Below are 16,077 nucleotides of genomic sequence, written 5' to 3'. Positions count from 1 at the left end.
AAGCTATTCTTGTCAAACTATTAATTTAATCTTATTTGACAGTACAGCAGCCTTCCATGACTGTGCTTTGCTCAACAAATTATCAGTTACACCAACCTTAAGACTCTTTTTCACTCTACTGACTCTCCAGAAGAGGCAGTTTGTAAAATGCAAAGTAATATTAATGTCTCTGCTCAGGAATTTCCACTTAGCATTGCTAAGCTTTCATTTTGACTGAGCTCTGTTCTGAAAAGACATGACGAGCACAGGGTGTCTGCTCTATAGCTCATCTGCAACACTGGCTGAGAATATCAAGTAAGTCTCAGTATCTTTAATATTAGATGTATTTTTTTCTTTACTAGAGCAAATTCATGTGAATATGATCAGTACTTCCACAGCAGAGGTGAACACTGTTCAGACAGCATATTGACTACTATCTTGGACACAAACCAGAACAACAGTAAAACGTTTGTATCGACGTAACAAAACTGGTTTAAGCCCTTGCATCTAGTTAAATGAGTGAATTCCCTTCACCTACAGGAATCAAGCTTGCTTTGGTCTATAATAACATCCTATACAACTGCCACTCTGATTTAAATGCTTTAAAACCAAACCTGTATTTAAACAGCTGAGCTTTCATTTGAAGATACAGACGAGATGTAAAAACTTCTTTAGTGGCCCTTCCATAAAAGGCATTTTAATACCACAAATAAGGTATCAAAAAGAGATTAAAACCACCAGAAGATATCTCCACAGCCAACACCCCCATTCTCGGGCCGACGATGGAAGCCTAACAAGTACAAACATCTCTCTGCAGACAATTTCTCACAGAGCAGGCCGAGAAGCAGTTGAAAGCAGAGCTATTACTCTTCTTGTTAGAAAGGGTCACCTTTGAAGCACTGACTAATCACAGGGCAGGCTACCTGATTTGCTTTCCCAGCTTGCAAAAACAGCAGCTAATGCTTCTCTAAAACCATCCTTTTCTCCTCTTTGCTGAGGGGCTGTATGAGCCCAGTGCCAGCATGAGTAACTCCTCATTACCTGTTAGTGGTGAGGCTGGCAGCCCAACAAGGAGATGTCCCAACGCAAGCCTAGACTGGGGGCACTGACATTACTGGCTACAATTTACTTACAGCATCTCCAAGTAGACAAACAGCTGCCCTGGATCAGGCTAGCTACATGTCCAGTTAGCCCAGTATCTTGGCTCTCCCAGCAGCCAGTAACAAATGACTGGGGAAAAAGCAGCCAAGAATGATTAGGGACAAGGAAAAACAACTGTTCTCTGGTTGTATCACTCAGCTGCTGAGTCTGACATTACACCCGACCATCGTTAGCTTTCAATGGACCTGTCTAATTTGGTTTGGGTTGTTTTTTTCTCTCCAAAATCTATTTATCTTTCATCTTCTGCAATATCTAGTTACAATGAGTTTTACAATGTAATACTTCCGAAAAATACACTCTCTTGATTTAAATGTGCACTGATGGGTGCTCCCCTAAAATCATCTACTGCAAAAACCTCTGGCCCCTTTTCCTTCTCCAGATCATTTCTCATTCTGTAAGCTCCTACGACATTCTGTTAATTCATCATTTTTACCAAGAGCTTTTTAGTCTTCTTTTTGGCCAAAACCTTTAAGCCAATTATGTTAATAACTTTTTGTTAACTAGTAACTACCACTGGGTAGAACTGCTCAATGTCTTCCCCTTAACTGCTTTAAACAGCAATAGCATCCTGCTTCCACTTTACCAGTCTCTCCATTAAATACTGAACATTAATCCATTAAACACTACTGCATTAACCGTATCTCTGAGACAGAAATTCCCTCATGTCACACATGGCAAAACGGCAGGGATAGAAGACTTGCTCAAACAGGGCAGGGAGCATTTGCCTCTGTGACCTGTGCTTTACCCGCTCAACTGCCCTTATCACAGGCAGCACATTTGTTTTGGAAGGCAGGGTTAAAAAATTAGTGCAATTCATCAGGAGGGTGGCAGCAGCAGAAAATGGGAGCAGAGCACTTTAAGAGAGCCCTGGGAAGCTGTAACCTGAAGCCTGCCGAAGGCTGGGCTGGGGGAAGCAGCAAAAAGCAGATGTGGCTGCACCAAGCCCACACTGTCCCCGACTCGAAGCCACCGGGAGCCAGCGCCGGCAGCACCCAGAAGAGCCCGAGGTAAGGGGCAGCTCGCCCTGGCCCCCAGCCTGCGGCGAGGGGAGCGGTGGGCAGGGGCTGGGGAGCTCTAGGAGGACCTGGGAAATGGGCAGAACAGTTCTGCAGGTGTTCAAGGGTGCAATTCCCACCAAATGAGAGATCTCACCATGGGTAGGAAGCCACCAGCATCCTTGGGCACCTCTTTGCCTCCGGGGCTGAGCAGCGCTTGGGAACTGGGGTGGTTTTCTGCCCTTCTAGGGTCTGTGCTGCAGATGGGAACATGCCTTTTTTTGCGACAGTAACAATTTTGGTGATATCAGATCCTCTAGAGCTAGTGGTTGCAAGATGCTTCAGAGGGAGTTAGTGCCATGGGGTGAAGTGATCACAGTGAGCAGTCTGAACTTGTGGGTGATGTTTCACAGCACCCCTAAAATCAGAAGTGTTTATAAATGATGTGAGACTTGTACTGCTATCGATGGAAAGCACAATACTTCCTTTGCACCTGGCGGCCTTCTCAAACAGACAACTCCCAGACACAAAGTTCCTTCTCAGCTCATTTCTCACAATTTTCTTCCTTACTGTAACATCACATGCTGCATGCTGTTGCTCCTCTTCTCTTTAAAGGCAGCCACAGATTTTAATATCATGCCTGAAACCATCCCACCTCTGCTCCAACCAAATTCTTTTCCCTGCATTTCTGGCTGTGCGCTAAGAGACATGCAAATAGAATCCAGATGTTCAGGCCAATTCAAACGCAAAAAGCTTTGTCTTTCTAAAATGGAAATTGCTTTTTGGCAAAATTTGAGAAATACGAAGCTGGTGACAGTACTGGCAAAAACAATACAAATCTGCAAAACCAATCTCCGCTCTCATGCTCCCGGGAGCTCAGTGTAGTTGGAAGCAGAGGTTGCGTTGAGACTTTTTTTTTCTTCTTCTTTTTTTTTTTTTTTTTTTTTTCCAGAGAAAAGGTTATGCTCCATGGAAAACCTTCATCCCTAAACTAGACTGGGCCAAACCTCTTCTGCTCAGCATGCAAGAGTACTGCTTGGTGCAGGCATCCTCACAAAGTCCTTGCCAAGACCTTTTTAACTTAGATTCATGCAGGGCTTCTCTCATCTCTCAGCATGCTGCCTATTTGTTATAAACTTCTGCAATGATATGAGCAATCCCAACATTATATCCACTATTGTGCCACCAAATACATTGGTTTGTTCCAGTATAGTAAATCTTCTTGATACGCATCTTCTGCACCAGAATACCTCATCTACTCAGCAGCTAGGATAGCAGCAGGTCACAAGATGCAAGGGCTCAGGAAAAAGAGAGTACCACTGCTGTGTTACACCATCTAAACATAGATGAAAAAACCTCCACTATGACACCTTTTTCTCCAAAGCAGAACTACCTCCAGAAGAAAAGGGTTTTGGCAGTAAAGGGAAACAGGGAACTCCCTTTCACTGAAGTAAAACCTCTGCCTGAAAAGACTAGGTCCTGAACTGGGGCTGTTGTAGCCACGTGGCTTTAGGTTGTATTTCTACCAGCAGGCATGTTTTCTTTATAGCTGAAGATAATCTGAAACACATGTTCTTTCTCCTGTTTTACTGGATGCCTGGATCACAGGGGTTAGTTAAATACAGCCCTCTTCCTTTAATTTCTGGGAATCTACATAAACATTGCTTCAGACCAGCCTCAGTGGCGTCTGTTCTCGGGGGCATGACACTTCTGCAGTAGCTCTGGTTTACCCACAGTGAAACCCTCAGTTGCGCACTGCCCTTTGGACCAGACAGATGTGTCTGGAAGGGCCACATATTCCAAGGCTGCAGCAATTAAAAGTGGATTCCACAGAAGGAGCAACTTTGGGGAGTTTGGTACTTTTCTCCCACCTCCATTGGGAGGTGACTAAGCCAAGCTCTGTCTTTCACTTCTTCTCTAGATCTGGTGCAGCGTTAGGTATTTACTCCTAGCTTCTTTCCTTACTGTCTTTTAAGAAAGCTCTTCTACTTTCACTTTGTCAAATTGCAAGTAAGCAGTAGAGGACACATATAGGCTGTACGGCATTCCAAGCACATGCAGACACAAGAAACATCATAAACTACTGTGCAAGGCAGGTAACTTGTATAGCAGAGCAGTAAGCAGTTTTGTCTTCCACCCCATTCAACAAAATGGATTTGCTACCTTTTTTAAATGAAGTATTGAGTTTTTTAAAGTCTAAAACTCAGAAAGTATTATTTAGTGCTTTTCTGGACCTTGGCACTCTGTCACTGCTAGCACCACCGTGGTTTGGGCCACACGCATCTTATTTTGCACTCAGGCAAACCCAGACATATGCTTGCCTAATTTTGAAATCACTGGGGCCAGCCTGGCTGAATACTTCCAACTACAGAAGAATAAAAGCCAGCTGAGATCAGGTGTTTCACAATTGGGAAGGACAAGCAGCAGCATGTGTCATCGCAGTTCCCGTTACAACCAGTTACGGCAAATAGTAGTGGTAGAGATGCATTTGCTTGATCACTCAAACTACCTTTGTTATATTCTTACTCTGTAGGTTCAGGCATGCAGATTCCAGTGGCTTTCCTTTTTTTGGGTCTCTTAACTGTCCCAAGCAGATCCCAGAACTCAGCTACTGAGCAGGTGAGTAGAAGACAACATGCAGAAAGCGAGGGAGAGATACCTGGAGCAGGTAATTTAAGTTTAGAGAACCTTACAGAAGGATTAAGCTCTACCCTCCTGAGTTACTAGGATTTTATTTAGCAACATAATGAGATTAACTCCTGCTTTACCTAGATAAAACCACAGTAGTTACATCAGGGGATGACCGTGAGGCAGAAATAGTGGATTCCAATCTGAGTGCTGCCTCCGGCTTTACTGGGACAATTTAAAGTAACCATTCCTATGTAAGATTAAGCCAGTGTTTCTGTAAATCATAGGAGAGTATCTGCAGATTGCTTGCCTTTGAAACATTTATCACAACTGCACCTGCCCTTGTAAACTGCAAGTCTAACCAAAGCACTCCCTGTACCTGCTAGAACTCTGCCACTGCTGATGGAGCTAATGCTGGTGAAGAAGAGGAAGATCCATTCTACAAGAGCCCTATAAACAAGCTAGCAGCCGCAGTCTCCAACTTCGGCTATGACCTGTACCGCCAGCAATCTAGCCGGACAGCCACTGCCAACGTGCTACTGTCTCCATTCAGCCTAGCTACTGCACTTTCTGGTCTCTCGCTTGGTGAGTTCTTGCCCCTTTCCACCACGTGCTGTTTGGCTTGACAGGCCTTCCCTCATACTGTTGTCCTTGTTGCCGGCAGGAGCTGGAGAACGAACAGAGGATGTGATTTCTCGTGCTCTCTTCTATGATCTGCTTAACAAAGCTGAGGTTCACAACACTTACAAGGACCTACTGAGCAGCGTGGTTGGACCAGAGAAGAGCATGAAAAGTGCCTCCCGTATCATCTTGGAGAAAAGTAAAAGTCCTTCTTCCCCTCTATCAAGTTTTACCTAAATAACTAGTAGCAGGTAGAACACACTGAGCAACACTGCACTAACGGCTTTGGCTCTGATGTACTGTTGAGCCAGGATGCAGACAGTGCACAGAACACTGTTGCTGCTCCAGAAAAAGCCTGGAAAGTTTGTGTGCACATTAATAAAAGACCAGACTAATGCACACAGAGACACTGGTGACAGACCAGCTAATGTGTGGAAGACCTAGAAGAAACTCAGAGAATTTTGCCTTTGCTTTTCTGGCAGGTGCTGCTAACTTCCAGGAACCACAAATCCCATTTCTATTTGTGACAGCATTCAGCCATATTCCTTTGTTTAATTCCTTGCAGAACTATTTGAAATGTCTGCTTTTGGCGTGGAATAAACAGCTGCTGAGAAAGCTAAGAGCTATCTTTTGGAACCTGCTGGTTCCAAGAATCTGATAGGTTAAGTAAGCTGTACTCATAAAGCAAGCTGGAGAAAGAAGAAAGACTGATGTAGGAATAGCTGTGTCCAAGCCTTCTGTTTTTATCTCCTTTTGTTACTTTTCAGGAGAGAGTTAGCCCATACTCCCCCATGGGTGGCTATAGAATTTGGATCAGTTTCCTCAATGTGCCTTCAAGTCATTCTTCTTCAAAGCAGGTTTTTCTGTATATATGCAGCCAAAGACATGTTATGAGAACTGCTGCTGTGCTTTCGATTGCAGTCTGCTGCCTTGAGATTGTTTTGATAAGGGAACTAGCTGCAATATCAATGTTTTCGTTCCCCAGGACTGAGAGTGAAGCCTGGTTTTCACAGCCAGCTAGAGAAGTTCTACAAGATGCGTCCGAGGGCACTAAGTGGCAATACCCAGCTAGACCTCCAAGAAATCAACAGCTGGGTACGACAACAGACAAAAGGAAGGATTATGCGGTTTATGAAGGACATGCCCACAGATGTCAGTATTCTCCTTGCTGGGGCTGCTTACTTCAAGGGTAAGAATGTTGTGTGCTTGGTTGCAGAGATGGTCTACTAAGCATGTGTTAGAAGCGATGAAGGAACACTCTCACTTCCAGCGCAAACAGACTGCCAAAGAGAGAGAGTGTAAGATGACAGTGTTTGAGACTGTTTGGCAATGAAGAAAAAATGCACGCTACCTGGACAGAAATAGTCTTCAAGGGGGGAATTACTACTCTTGGGAAGCTGAATGTTGACCTGTTTGCAGTAAGAGACCAGAGAAGAAAGTTTAAGCTCACAAAACTCCACGGCAAAAGAAAGAATATTACCATTTAGGGAAGGCACAACTTAAAGTGTGTACTGAGCCTTTTTACCACCATAGAGGGAATGGAGGAAAATACTAGAGAGCTGTTCTAGAACATGCTGTAAGCCAGTGTCCTGCAGAATTATTGCTTAGAGACAAAGAGCAAAATAAAGGGCGGGGAGAGAAGCACTTTATATGCATTGACACAATTGTTACCCTTTAAAATAGTTTTGTAATTACATAAGTAGACATCAACTTCCCAATAGCTACTCCACCCATACACTGGCTTGATTTTTTTATTTCCCATTGAGCCAATTCTCAGATGAAAAGAAGAGGCCAAAGGGCGGCAGTAAATCAGTAGCTCCAATCAGTCTATTTCCATCCCTATCATCATTCGATTGCCTCAACTCTTAAAATGCAAACACTATATATAAAGCACGAGATTACTCAGCCACAGACACAAGCCTGCTTTCATATGCTAATATTCCAGAAAATCCTCCATTTTATCTTTTAAAAAATAGGGACATGGAAAACCAAGTTTGACACCAAGAAGACTGCCCTGAAGGAATTCCATCTGGATGAGGACAGAACTGTGAAGGTGTCCATGATGTCAGACCCCAAAGCCATACTGCGATATGGTTTTGACTCAGAACTCAACTGCAAGGTCAGAGAGCAAATACTGCACAAGATCTCCTAAACCTACTGAGGAACAGGGTCAGCTACACTTATCTGCTAACCCATTCCAGAAGACAGCCTTGCTCCCATCGGGCTAGTTTTGCAATCCCTAGTTTGAAAGGCAGTATGTTGATTGTTAGAATATCCTGCTTCTACATTGGCTATGTGACAATCAGTCCAGAATTTAAATAATGCACAGATCCTACTAGCCTGTATTGCGTGACCTAAAGTTGAGCAAGAAGGGCAGGGCACACCCCTCAAAACTTTTCCATCTCTACCTCTTCCAATAAATCTTTCACCGTAGCATGAGCTCAAAGGAGTTCCAGATGAGAATCCCCCAAAGCAATACTGTAGTTCATTACAGGATTCAACAGGTGAGAGAGCACTTGCGGTGTAATAGAAAGGGAGCAGCATGGGTTGATGAAAGCCTGCGTGCCTGAGGGGTCAGGAGGAATCGTGTCCAATAAAAGCAAACAGGGAAGATGACCAAACGTTAACTGGAAAGACCAGGCAGTCAAGACTCAGGCCTGTGCCTGGTATGGGATGGGTAAAACTGTTTATTATTGATGTGACTCTCTCTTATTTATAACTGGCCTTCCAGATTGCACAGCTGCCACTGACAGAGGGAATCAGTGCCATGTTCTTCCTGCCTACGAAGGTGACCCAGAATATGACTCTGATAGAAGAAAGCCTTACTTCTGAGTTTGTCCATGATGTAGACAAGGAGCTGAAGACAGTCCATGCTGTGCTAAGCTTGCCCAAATTAAAGCTGAACTATGAAGAGGCACTCGGCAGCACAGTGAAGGAGACAAGTATGTACATCCCACCCCCTCTACAGACTGCCAGGGCTCCAAGCAGTGGGCAAGTTGCTTCCTGCTCTCAGAAGTGTATGAAGCTGGTGGGTTATTAGTTAAGTCCTGCTGTCAGCTTGTAGAGATTTCACCAGCAACTAAATCACCTTGGTGCAGGACCCCTCAACTTTTTATCACATCTTTCCACTAAGCTCTTACAATGTTTCTGAGGTTGAAAGGGAGAAGCTGAGTACAAACAGATAGAAGCTGCTTCTCCCTTTTATCCCCAATAAACTCTAGTACAGCAGCTACGTGCCCTCCTGGATCACAGCATCAGCAGTACTGCTCTCCCACCTGCAAGCTATGGTTTTAGCTAATGGAATTTTCTCTTTCCTCCAGGGCTCCAGTCACTTTTCACATCACCTGATTTTACCCAGATTTCTGCCAAACCTGTTAAGCTATCTCACATACAACACAAGGCAATTTTGGAGCTTACTGAAGATGGGGAAAAATCCACACCAAATCCTGGGGTGAATGCCGCTCGTCTGACCTTCCCCATTGAATATCATGTGGACAGACCTTTCCTTCTTGTACTGCGAGATGATACCACTGGAACCCTCCTCTTTATTGGCAAGATCCTGGACCCCAGGAGTGTTTAGATCCCTTCACAATAATCTGCAATGGTGGGGCCCAAATGGAAAGGGTGGTTTTGGGAGGGGTACTGGCTCCCTGCTCTGCTGCACAAAGACACAACTTGCAAATCATATGCCTTCATGCTGCAATAAAAGAGCTTTTGCTATTAATCTCAGCAAGCGCCAGTATTCTCCCTTGAAAGACTGTCTGCCTGCATCATATGACTTCACATTCCCATTTCCCCAAGATTGGCCACAATGAAGTTCTGTGTCCTATACACAAGCATTATCTGGTGTATACTGCATTTTCCCCTATCCTGTCTTCTAACCTGATACCAGTTGTTTATAGTGAATTCCTCATCACTGACAGGTCTGCGCTGGTAGCCCTCCAAGTTCTGCAGTGCCTCTTCTCCTAGCTTCTAAGTTTGCACTTCCCAACCTGCTGCCTCATCCATTTCAACCGTTTACATTTCACACTGCAGAGAAGAAAAGTGCTTTATAGCATTAGAAGTAAAAGGCAGCGTGGTCTGGATGACTGCATGTTCGTAATCATCAGGGTGCCACACATGAAAGATTCACATACCTAGAAACACACGCATACAAGCACCTCTCAAACATTTGCTTCAAACCCACATGCAGAAGTTATGCAATAGCCTCTATTCCCACCATACCACACACAGACCCCTCATGTTAAATTGGTCATTTTATTTACAACAGTCTCACTAAAGAGCATTTCAGATTTCATTCAAGTTGTTGCTACACATGATTTTCCAGCTTGTACTACATGGCTGCCTTACCACATGACACTTAGCTTTGATGAAAGATCACATTGCAGCTTCCTTTGACAGGGAAATTAAGTCCTCTGAAGGATGCTTCTGGGAAGCTCTGACAGACAGGTCTTCATCTCTTGTAGTTCCTGGATCTGAGCACTCTGAGGACCACAGTGCACTGACAAAATCTCCTCTGCTCTTTGAATCGTGCTTAGAGCTTCAGAAACTGCAAATCTGAAATAGGAAGAGAATAAGAACAGATGATACAAAATACTTAATTCAGCTCCTTGACTTACACAACCTTTACCTCCTCCCCAACAAAAACCTAAACCTGTTCATGGGTATAGATCCTACCTTCCACTGCCTTTCAGCACCAGGCAAATAGTGTGCACTTCGGCCGCAAAGGGAGGATGATGAGGGGAGAAAAAGTAAGGAGAGGGACAAAAACTTGAAATGTTATCTTTGAGTACAGGTACCCACTACATCCTCACTGCAGCTCCTGCTAAAATTCTTCAGTCAAAGGGAGGTGTTGTGAGAAGATTTTCAGAAGCAGTCAGGGGATTTGCTTACCAAAACAGAGCAAGAGGATCTTATTTCCCCCTTCAAAAAGATGTCAACAACATTATACAACTGAGATATAAACACCAAAGGTGTTTAAAAAAAGGTGTCAAAATAAAACAATAAGACAGGGAATAAATGGAGCCAGGGAGAAGAAAAGAATAGATAGGCATAAAACTGAGAAATGGGTCCAAAATGAGTCCTGAGGTAGAAGTGAACCCCAATGGGATTAACGAGCCTGCACTTGAGTGATGGCCAACTTTTGTATCCGTGCCAGACCGCCCAGGGTCCTGCAAGACACCTGCAAGGTGCCAAGGGCCACCTTGTCAGACACAGGAGTGGTGCAGGGAAGGGACAGAGAATGAAAGCAAATTTACCCATTGAAAAGAATTTGTGCCAGCTTGAAAAGTTCATGACCTATTTCTACACTTGATGGCCCATGATGCATTTCCACAATCCGAATACTCCTCTCCAGGTGCCTGGCTGCTTCCTGCCACTTCCCTGAGGGAAAAAAACCAAAACAAAACAAAAAATGAGTCATGAATACTTTCTAGAGCTACTGCCACAGGAAAAACCTGACAGTGTCATGCAAAATGTAATGAACTATGTGTCCACAGAATTCTTGGGAGGCTGCTGACCAGGACAGGGAATGTAGAAGAACATGAGATCACATTACTGTTCACTGGCTGCCGGGAATGCAGTTTTGGCTAAAGCAGTCTTTCTGAGAGTCCTGCCATCAAAACTAGAGAAATGCAGTAGGAGAGAAGTGAAAGGGCTAGCCAGAGAAAAGGCTAGTCATGTTGAATTCAAAGCTCAGAAGACTAAAGATAATGAGAAGACAACGTCATACCAAGAGTAGCATAGACCTGTGCCAGATGATCCTCCATCTCTCCCATCAGCAAATGCTCTGAAGACAGGAAATTTCCAGCATCCATCTGACATTTCAGGAGTGTTTTGATAGCCTGATCTGTAACAAAAGAGGGTGTCAAATTCATCCTACTATCCAGTCTCCAGCTTTCCATGATCCATGAAATAACATCAGTCCAATCTCATCTTTGCATCTTACACAGCCAGATTTGGTTAGGATTCAACATTGACTTCATCTGCAACCCTGCTTATTCTAACGCAGTGCTGGCCCAACTCACTCCAGGAAAGCAAGGCCTGGGAATGTGTAACTCCAATGTTACCCTGAGTTCTTTAAGTTACTATGGAACAATGTGTGACTTAGATTAATACCCGGATCAGGGGCATAAAAAACAGTAAAGCTCAAGTCCCCAGGGACACCAGGCTGCATGCCAAAAGACCCCAACTGCATAAGCAACAGTGCCATCTCATGGCTAGAACTACGTCGCCCGATGCACACTCATTAGCTGCTGACCTTAAAGTAGAAAGTTGAGTCTTACCAGCCTTCCTGTCCCTTAGCAGTTCTAATCCTTCCTTGATTTGTTGCTGAAGGTCCCGTAAACGGCACGACAGACTCTCTCTGCTGACTGAGATCGCGCACACTTCATTTGAACAACAAAGCATGTCTTCCCCCTGTGGAAATCATCCCTGTGATCATTCCTGCTTTCATTCAACTCAAACCTTACTTTCCATCTCCGTTATCTCTGTATTGTGTTATAGAGGTGCTAAATTGTTTCTCAGCTGCATTCATTAAACAAAGTGACTTGCTTGTAAATTGCTATTAGCTCATTTGATTTTATGAGAAACTCCCAGGAATAGCTATGACTATTTGGGCTATGGATTAGGCCAAAGCAGGGTCACGTGGTACACAATTAATGTTCGTACAAAATACACACTAGCCTACACACTGTTTTCATTTATATCCTTTGAACTGCAGAGCATGACTCTCTCTACATACAGCTCCTGTACATACACCTTCTGTTCTAGACTCCAGGCCTCCATTTTCTTCCTAAATATACCCCTTCCTCTCATCCATGCCCCTGATATTCTGAAGTTCTTCCATCAGGTTCAAAGGGATTTTAACTTGCGGTTGAAGGCATTATTTTCCCTATAATGCTGGAAGACTGACATACAAGAATGTCACAAGAAAGCTAAGAACAGTGAGAGACTGTCTTGACTCTACAAGGACTTTTGTCCTCCGAGCCAAGATCCCAGACTGAGGTTTTTAACTCTTGACTTTCCCAGAGACCCAAATGTTACACATCCTAGTAAGTTATACAATCATAACTAATGAAGAACTACCTGCATTGGAGCCCGGCAGCTCGGACAGCAGAATGAGTTTCTCATGGACACCACACTCTTGACATCAGACTCTAACTCATCAAGGCATGCCTGACAGCGACACTCAAAGAAATACTGACTGAGAAGCTGTTGTCTCTCAGCAACCCTCATTCTACATCGGTGAGGCCCTGCAAAGGGATGGCAAGGGTAGAAATCTCTAAACAGGCACAGTTCTTAACAGCAGACTAAAATCTTTGTTATCATTAAGACTAGATATACCATCTTTTGGAGGGGGCACAACTGGAGACCAAAAATGTAACAGAGATAAATCAAGAGATAAAATCTTGTGCTGATATATTCGATCAAGGCTTATACATAAAGATTCTAACAACATTATACTAGGAATTATGATATTAATAGCAATTAGTTAGCATGCCAAGTCGAGGTGAAAGGATGTCTGTGCCTTGAGACAGAGAGTTAATACTTACCATAGCAATGGAAAATCTCTTGGCCGCTTGGGATTGGCTGTGATGCCCTGACAGTGGCAGCTGTCCCACTGAATGACACACTAATATTGGGACAGCATGAATGGTTCAGAAGGCTGAGGACAGGAAAGAAGGCTGTCGCCAGGCGCACAGGCTTCTTATTTACAACAGCACTATCTCCGGACCCTAAAGACAGAGGAAAAACAAGTAGGTTGAGAATGAATGCTCAGTAACCCACGCAACTTATGCAATGAGCACTGTGACCAATTGCAGATAGGAGAGCAGAAAGGTTTCTGCTATATTGCTGCAATAAATAGCTAAATAACCTCTACTTGTGCACCAAAGAACAGGCCAGTATGGGACAGGCCGTTACATTTTAAGCAAGTCATTCCCATCTGCAATGGAAGCTTTATAATTTAATCTCTTCACACAAGCTAGATGAGCAAGAACAACAGGGAACAGCTTAAAGTTTTTATCTTACCTATCTCCTGCATTACAGTGATTGCTTGTGCATTACATTGCAGCTGTAATACATGCCTCAGCATCGCTTCTGCCATAATCTTCAGTTCTAGAGACAATTCACCTGATGTTTTTTCACACGTCTTTGGTTTAGACCGCTTCTCAGATGATTCCCGATTCAAAACAGCAGCCTCTAGGCCAGCTTCTTGCAGTTGTTTGCATATAGCCACTACACTCAACATGCAAAGGAACTTATGTTCAGGGCTATGCTTCTCTGTATGTGGCAAAAGGTTGAACACAGCTTGGTAAGAACTTTGGTACTGACCGTTGTCATTGCAACCAGGGATACCTCTGGTACTGACTCTTGTATCTGGTGCCTCACCAAGATGTCTGCACCTTGCCTCAGGGTTATGAGGGTCCTTTTCACCACTGTGGGACCATTCCACCAGCCTCCTAACCTCCACAAATCCTGCCAGTAGAACAGTCCTCAAGGCAACATGGCAAAAGACCCCTAACGTGAGAAGCAGTGCTCCCAAGGAGCATTCTGTCCTGTGGTACTGCTCCCATGCCATGTCTGCACAGTTCTGGCTGCAGTACTTTGCGTAACTGCACCCATGGCAAGGCACTGAGGCTAAAAGCTGTCTCAGACAACGGTGGCAATAAAGATCAGCATTAGTGACTCGAGTGTCCCACACTGTTTCACTGCTGTCCTGCAGAAGAAAGCTCTCCCCTGGGCAGAGCACGCTTACGAAGGCTTCCTCCTTCAACAAGCTCTGTCCTGGCAGGATGTCCTGGGAGGCCACCAAGTGACGTCCTCTCTCTGTATCAAAATTCAATCTCAAAGATGAAGATGCACCTGAAATACTGTCATTCTCTTCCCAGGTCTCCAACTTTCTTTGAATGTCACAGCATGCTTCTTGTGCAGGCTCTGGACAGCTCTCTTTCTCATGTATTTGAATCTTCAGTTGACTTAACTTTTTTAGCAGTGTCTGGTGTGTAGGACTAGTCATGATCCCATCCATACCAATTTTATTCTCCACCACACTGAGGGCGTCTGCTGCATCCTGTAACCTCCCCAAACACAGCAGACATTCAGCTTTCCGCAGCAAGACCTTGGGCAGCAGCCTGTCTGGATAGCCATGACTTTCAGCCCTGGCGATATCTTCCAAACAAACCTAAAAACCAAGATGAGGCCTTTTAAATGGACTTGAAACCCAGCTGAGACTCGTACTCTTTTATTCTGTTTAAGATGCAGAATATTTTAATAAGACTATGTTATTCTGTAAATTCCACACACATAGCCAATCTGTTGGCCAAATGAAGCCTCCTAACATAGAAAAAAAAAGGAAAGATGGAACCTTTCAGCAAGTTTAAGTACAATGGATGCTGTAAGCACTGCTTCGGGAGCACATCTGACCTACAGTCTCTTGTTGGAACAATTAAATACCCATTACTGTGGGATTTGTGAAAGCACCTATTTGAACCCTGTGTGCAAACACTGTGTGGTAACACCTCAGGCTGCACCCGGGCTCCTCCACACCCCTGTCCCCCCCCCTCACGCCACGCAAGAGGCCGCAGGCCACCCCCTGTGTTCGCAGCCTGGCTCAGGGCCCCCCAGGAGCCCGGGGTGGGAGCTGCCATAGCACCCCCCCTTCCCGCTTACCTCGAAGCACCCGAGGTGGAAGAGGGCGGCCGAGCGGTTGGCGAAGCAGACAGACACCTCAGGGCTGCCGGGGAGCTCGTGGGACGCCGCCTGTAGAGACCGGACAGCTGCCGCCTCTTGGGGGGCCACGGGGACCCCTCACGGAGCCACCCCTCCCCGGGGATCCCCTCACGGGAGCCACCCCTCCCCGGGGATCCCCTCACGGGAGCCACCCCTCCCCGGGGATCCCCTCACGGGAGCCACCCCTCCCCGGGGATCCCCTCACGGGAGCCACCCCTCCCCGGGGATCCCCTCACGGGAGCCACCCCTCCCCGGGGATCCCCTCACGGGAGCCACCCCTCCCCGGGGATCCCCTCACGGGAGCCACCCCTCCCCGGGGATCCCCTCACGGGAGCCACCCCTCCCCGGGGATCCCCTCACGGGAGCCACCCCTCCCCGGGGATCCCCTCACGGGAGCCACCCCTCCCCGGGGATCCCCTCACGGGAGCCACCCCTCCCCGGGGATCCCCTCACGGGAGCCACCCCTCCCCAGCGGCCCTTCGGCGGGAGACCCCGGGCCGTGAGGAGCCCGCCGCGGGGCTGTCCCCGCCCCACCTACCTGCGAGTAGAGCCTCGCGGCGGCCCCGTAATGGCGGCGGCCGAACAACCGGTTTCCCTCCTCCCGGTAGAAGCGCGCGGCCGCCGGCTCCTTGCCCGCCCGCGCCTGGCGGCATAAGCGCCGCAGAGCTGCCGCCTCCTCCTCGGGCCTGAGGGACACGGGGGTCAGCTCCGCGCTCCGCCCGCCCCGTTCCGCCCCGCCCCGCCCCACCCCACCCCACCCGCCGCTCACCGCAGGAGGCCGCAGCCCAGGCGCACCATGTCGTGCAGCGACGCTACCGTCAACTGCTCCCGCAGCTGCGGCTCCAGCGCGGCCCAGCACCGGGCAGCGCACAGCCGCCACTCCTCCACCGGCAGCGCCATCACCGATAGCCTAATGGCGGCGCCCACCAGCACCGGTAGTACGCTCCCGGCAGCGCTTCCG

General features: G+C 46.4%; 2 protein-coding genes across 2 annotated transcripts; one reads left to right on the top strand and one right to left on the bottom strand.

The window, feature by feature from the left end:
* The first annotated feature begins 1,992 nt into the window (after positions 1–1,992).
* On the top strand, positions 1,993–9,113 carry SERPINF1 (serpin family F member 1). Its single transcript, XM_037374453.1, has 8 exons — positions 1,993–2,147; positions 4,669–4,754; positions 5,150–5,348; positions 5,428–5,583; positions 6,370–6,573; positions 7,361–7,503; positions 8,116–8,326; positions 8,705–9,113. Exons 2-8 carry the CDS (start codon positions 4,677–4,679, stop codon positions 8,962–8,964), a joined length of 1,251 nt encoding a protein of 416 aa, XP_037230350.1. The 5' UTR covers positions 1,993–2,147; positions 4,669–4,676; the 3' UTR covers positions 8,965–9,113.
* A 509-nt stretch (positions 9,114–9,622) lies between these two features.
* Positions 9,623–16,058, bottom strand: SMYD4 (SET and MYND domain containing 4). Its single transcript, XM_037374385.1, has 10 exons — positions 15,886–16,058; positions 15,655–15,802; positions 15,057–15,146; positions 13,416–14,568; positions 12,938–13,120; positions 12,471–12,637; positions 11,669–11,801; positions 11,116–11,232; positions 10,643–10,766; positions 9,623–9,941 (listed from the first exon to the last, which is right to left on the bottom strand). Exons 1-10 carry the CDS (start codon positions 16,014–16,016, stop codon positions 9,791–9,793), a joined length of 2,397 nt encoding a protein of 798 aa, XP_037230282.1. The 5' UTR covers positions 16,017–16,058; the 3' UTR covers positions 9,623–9,790.
* Positions 16,059–16,077: the final 19 nt, after the last annotated feature.

Source organism: Falco rusticolus, chromosome 1 (genome assembly GCF_015220075.1).
Source record: "Falco rusticolus isolate bFalRus1 chromosome 1, bFalRus1.pri, whole genome shotgun sequence".
Taxonomy (NCBI): Eukaryota; Metazoa; Chordata; class Aves; order Falconiformes; family Falconidae; genus Falco; species Falco rusticolus.
This window is presented reverse-complemented; position numbering and strand designations above follow the sequence as displayed.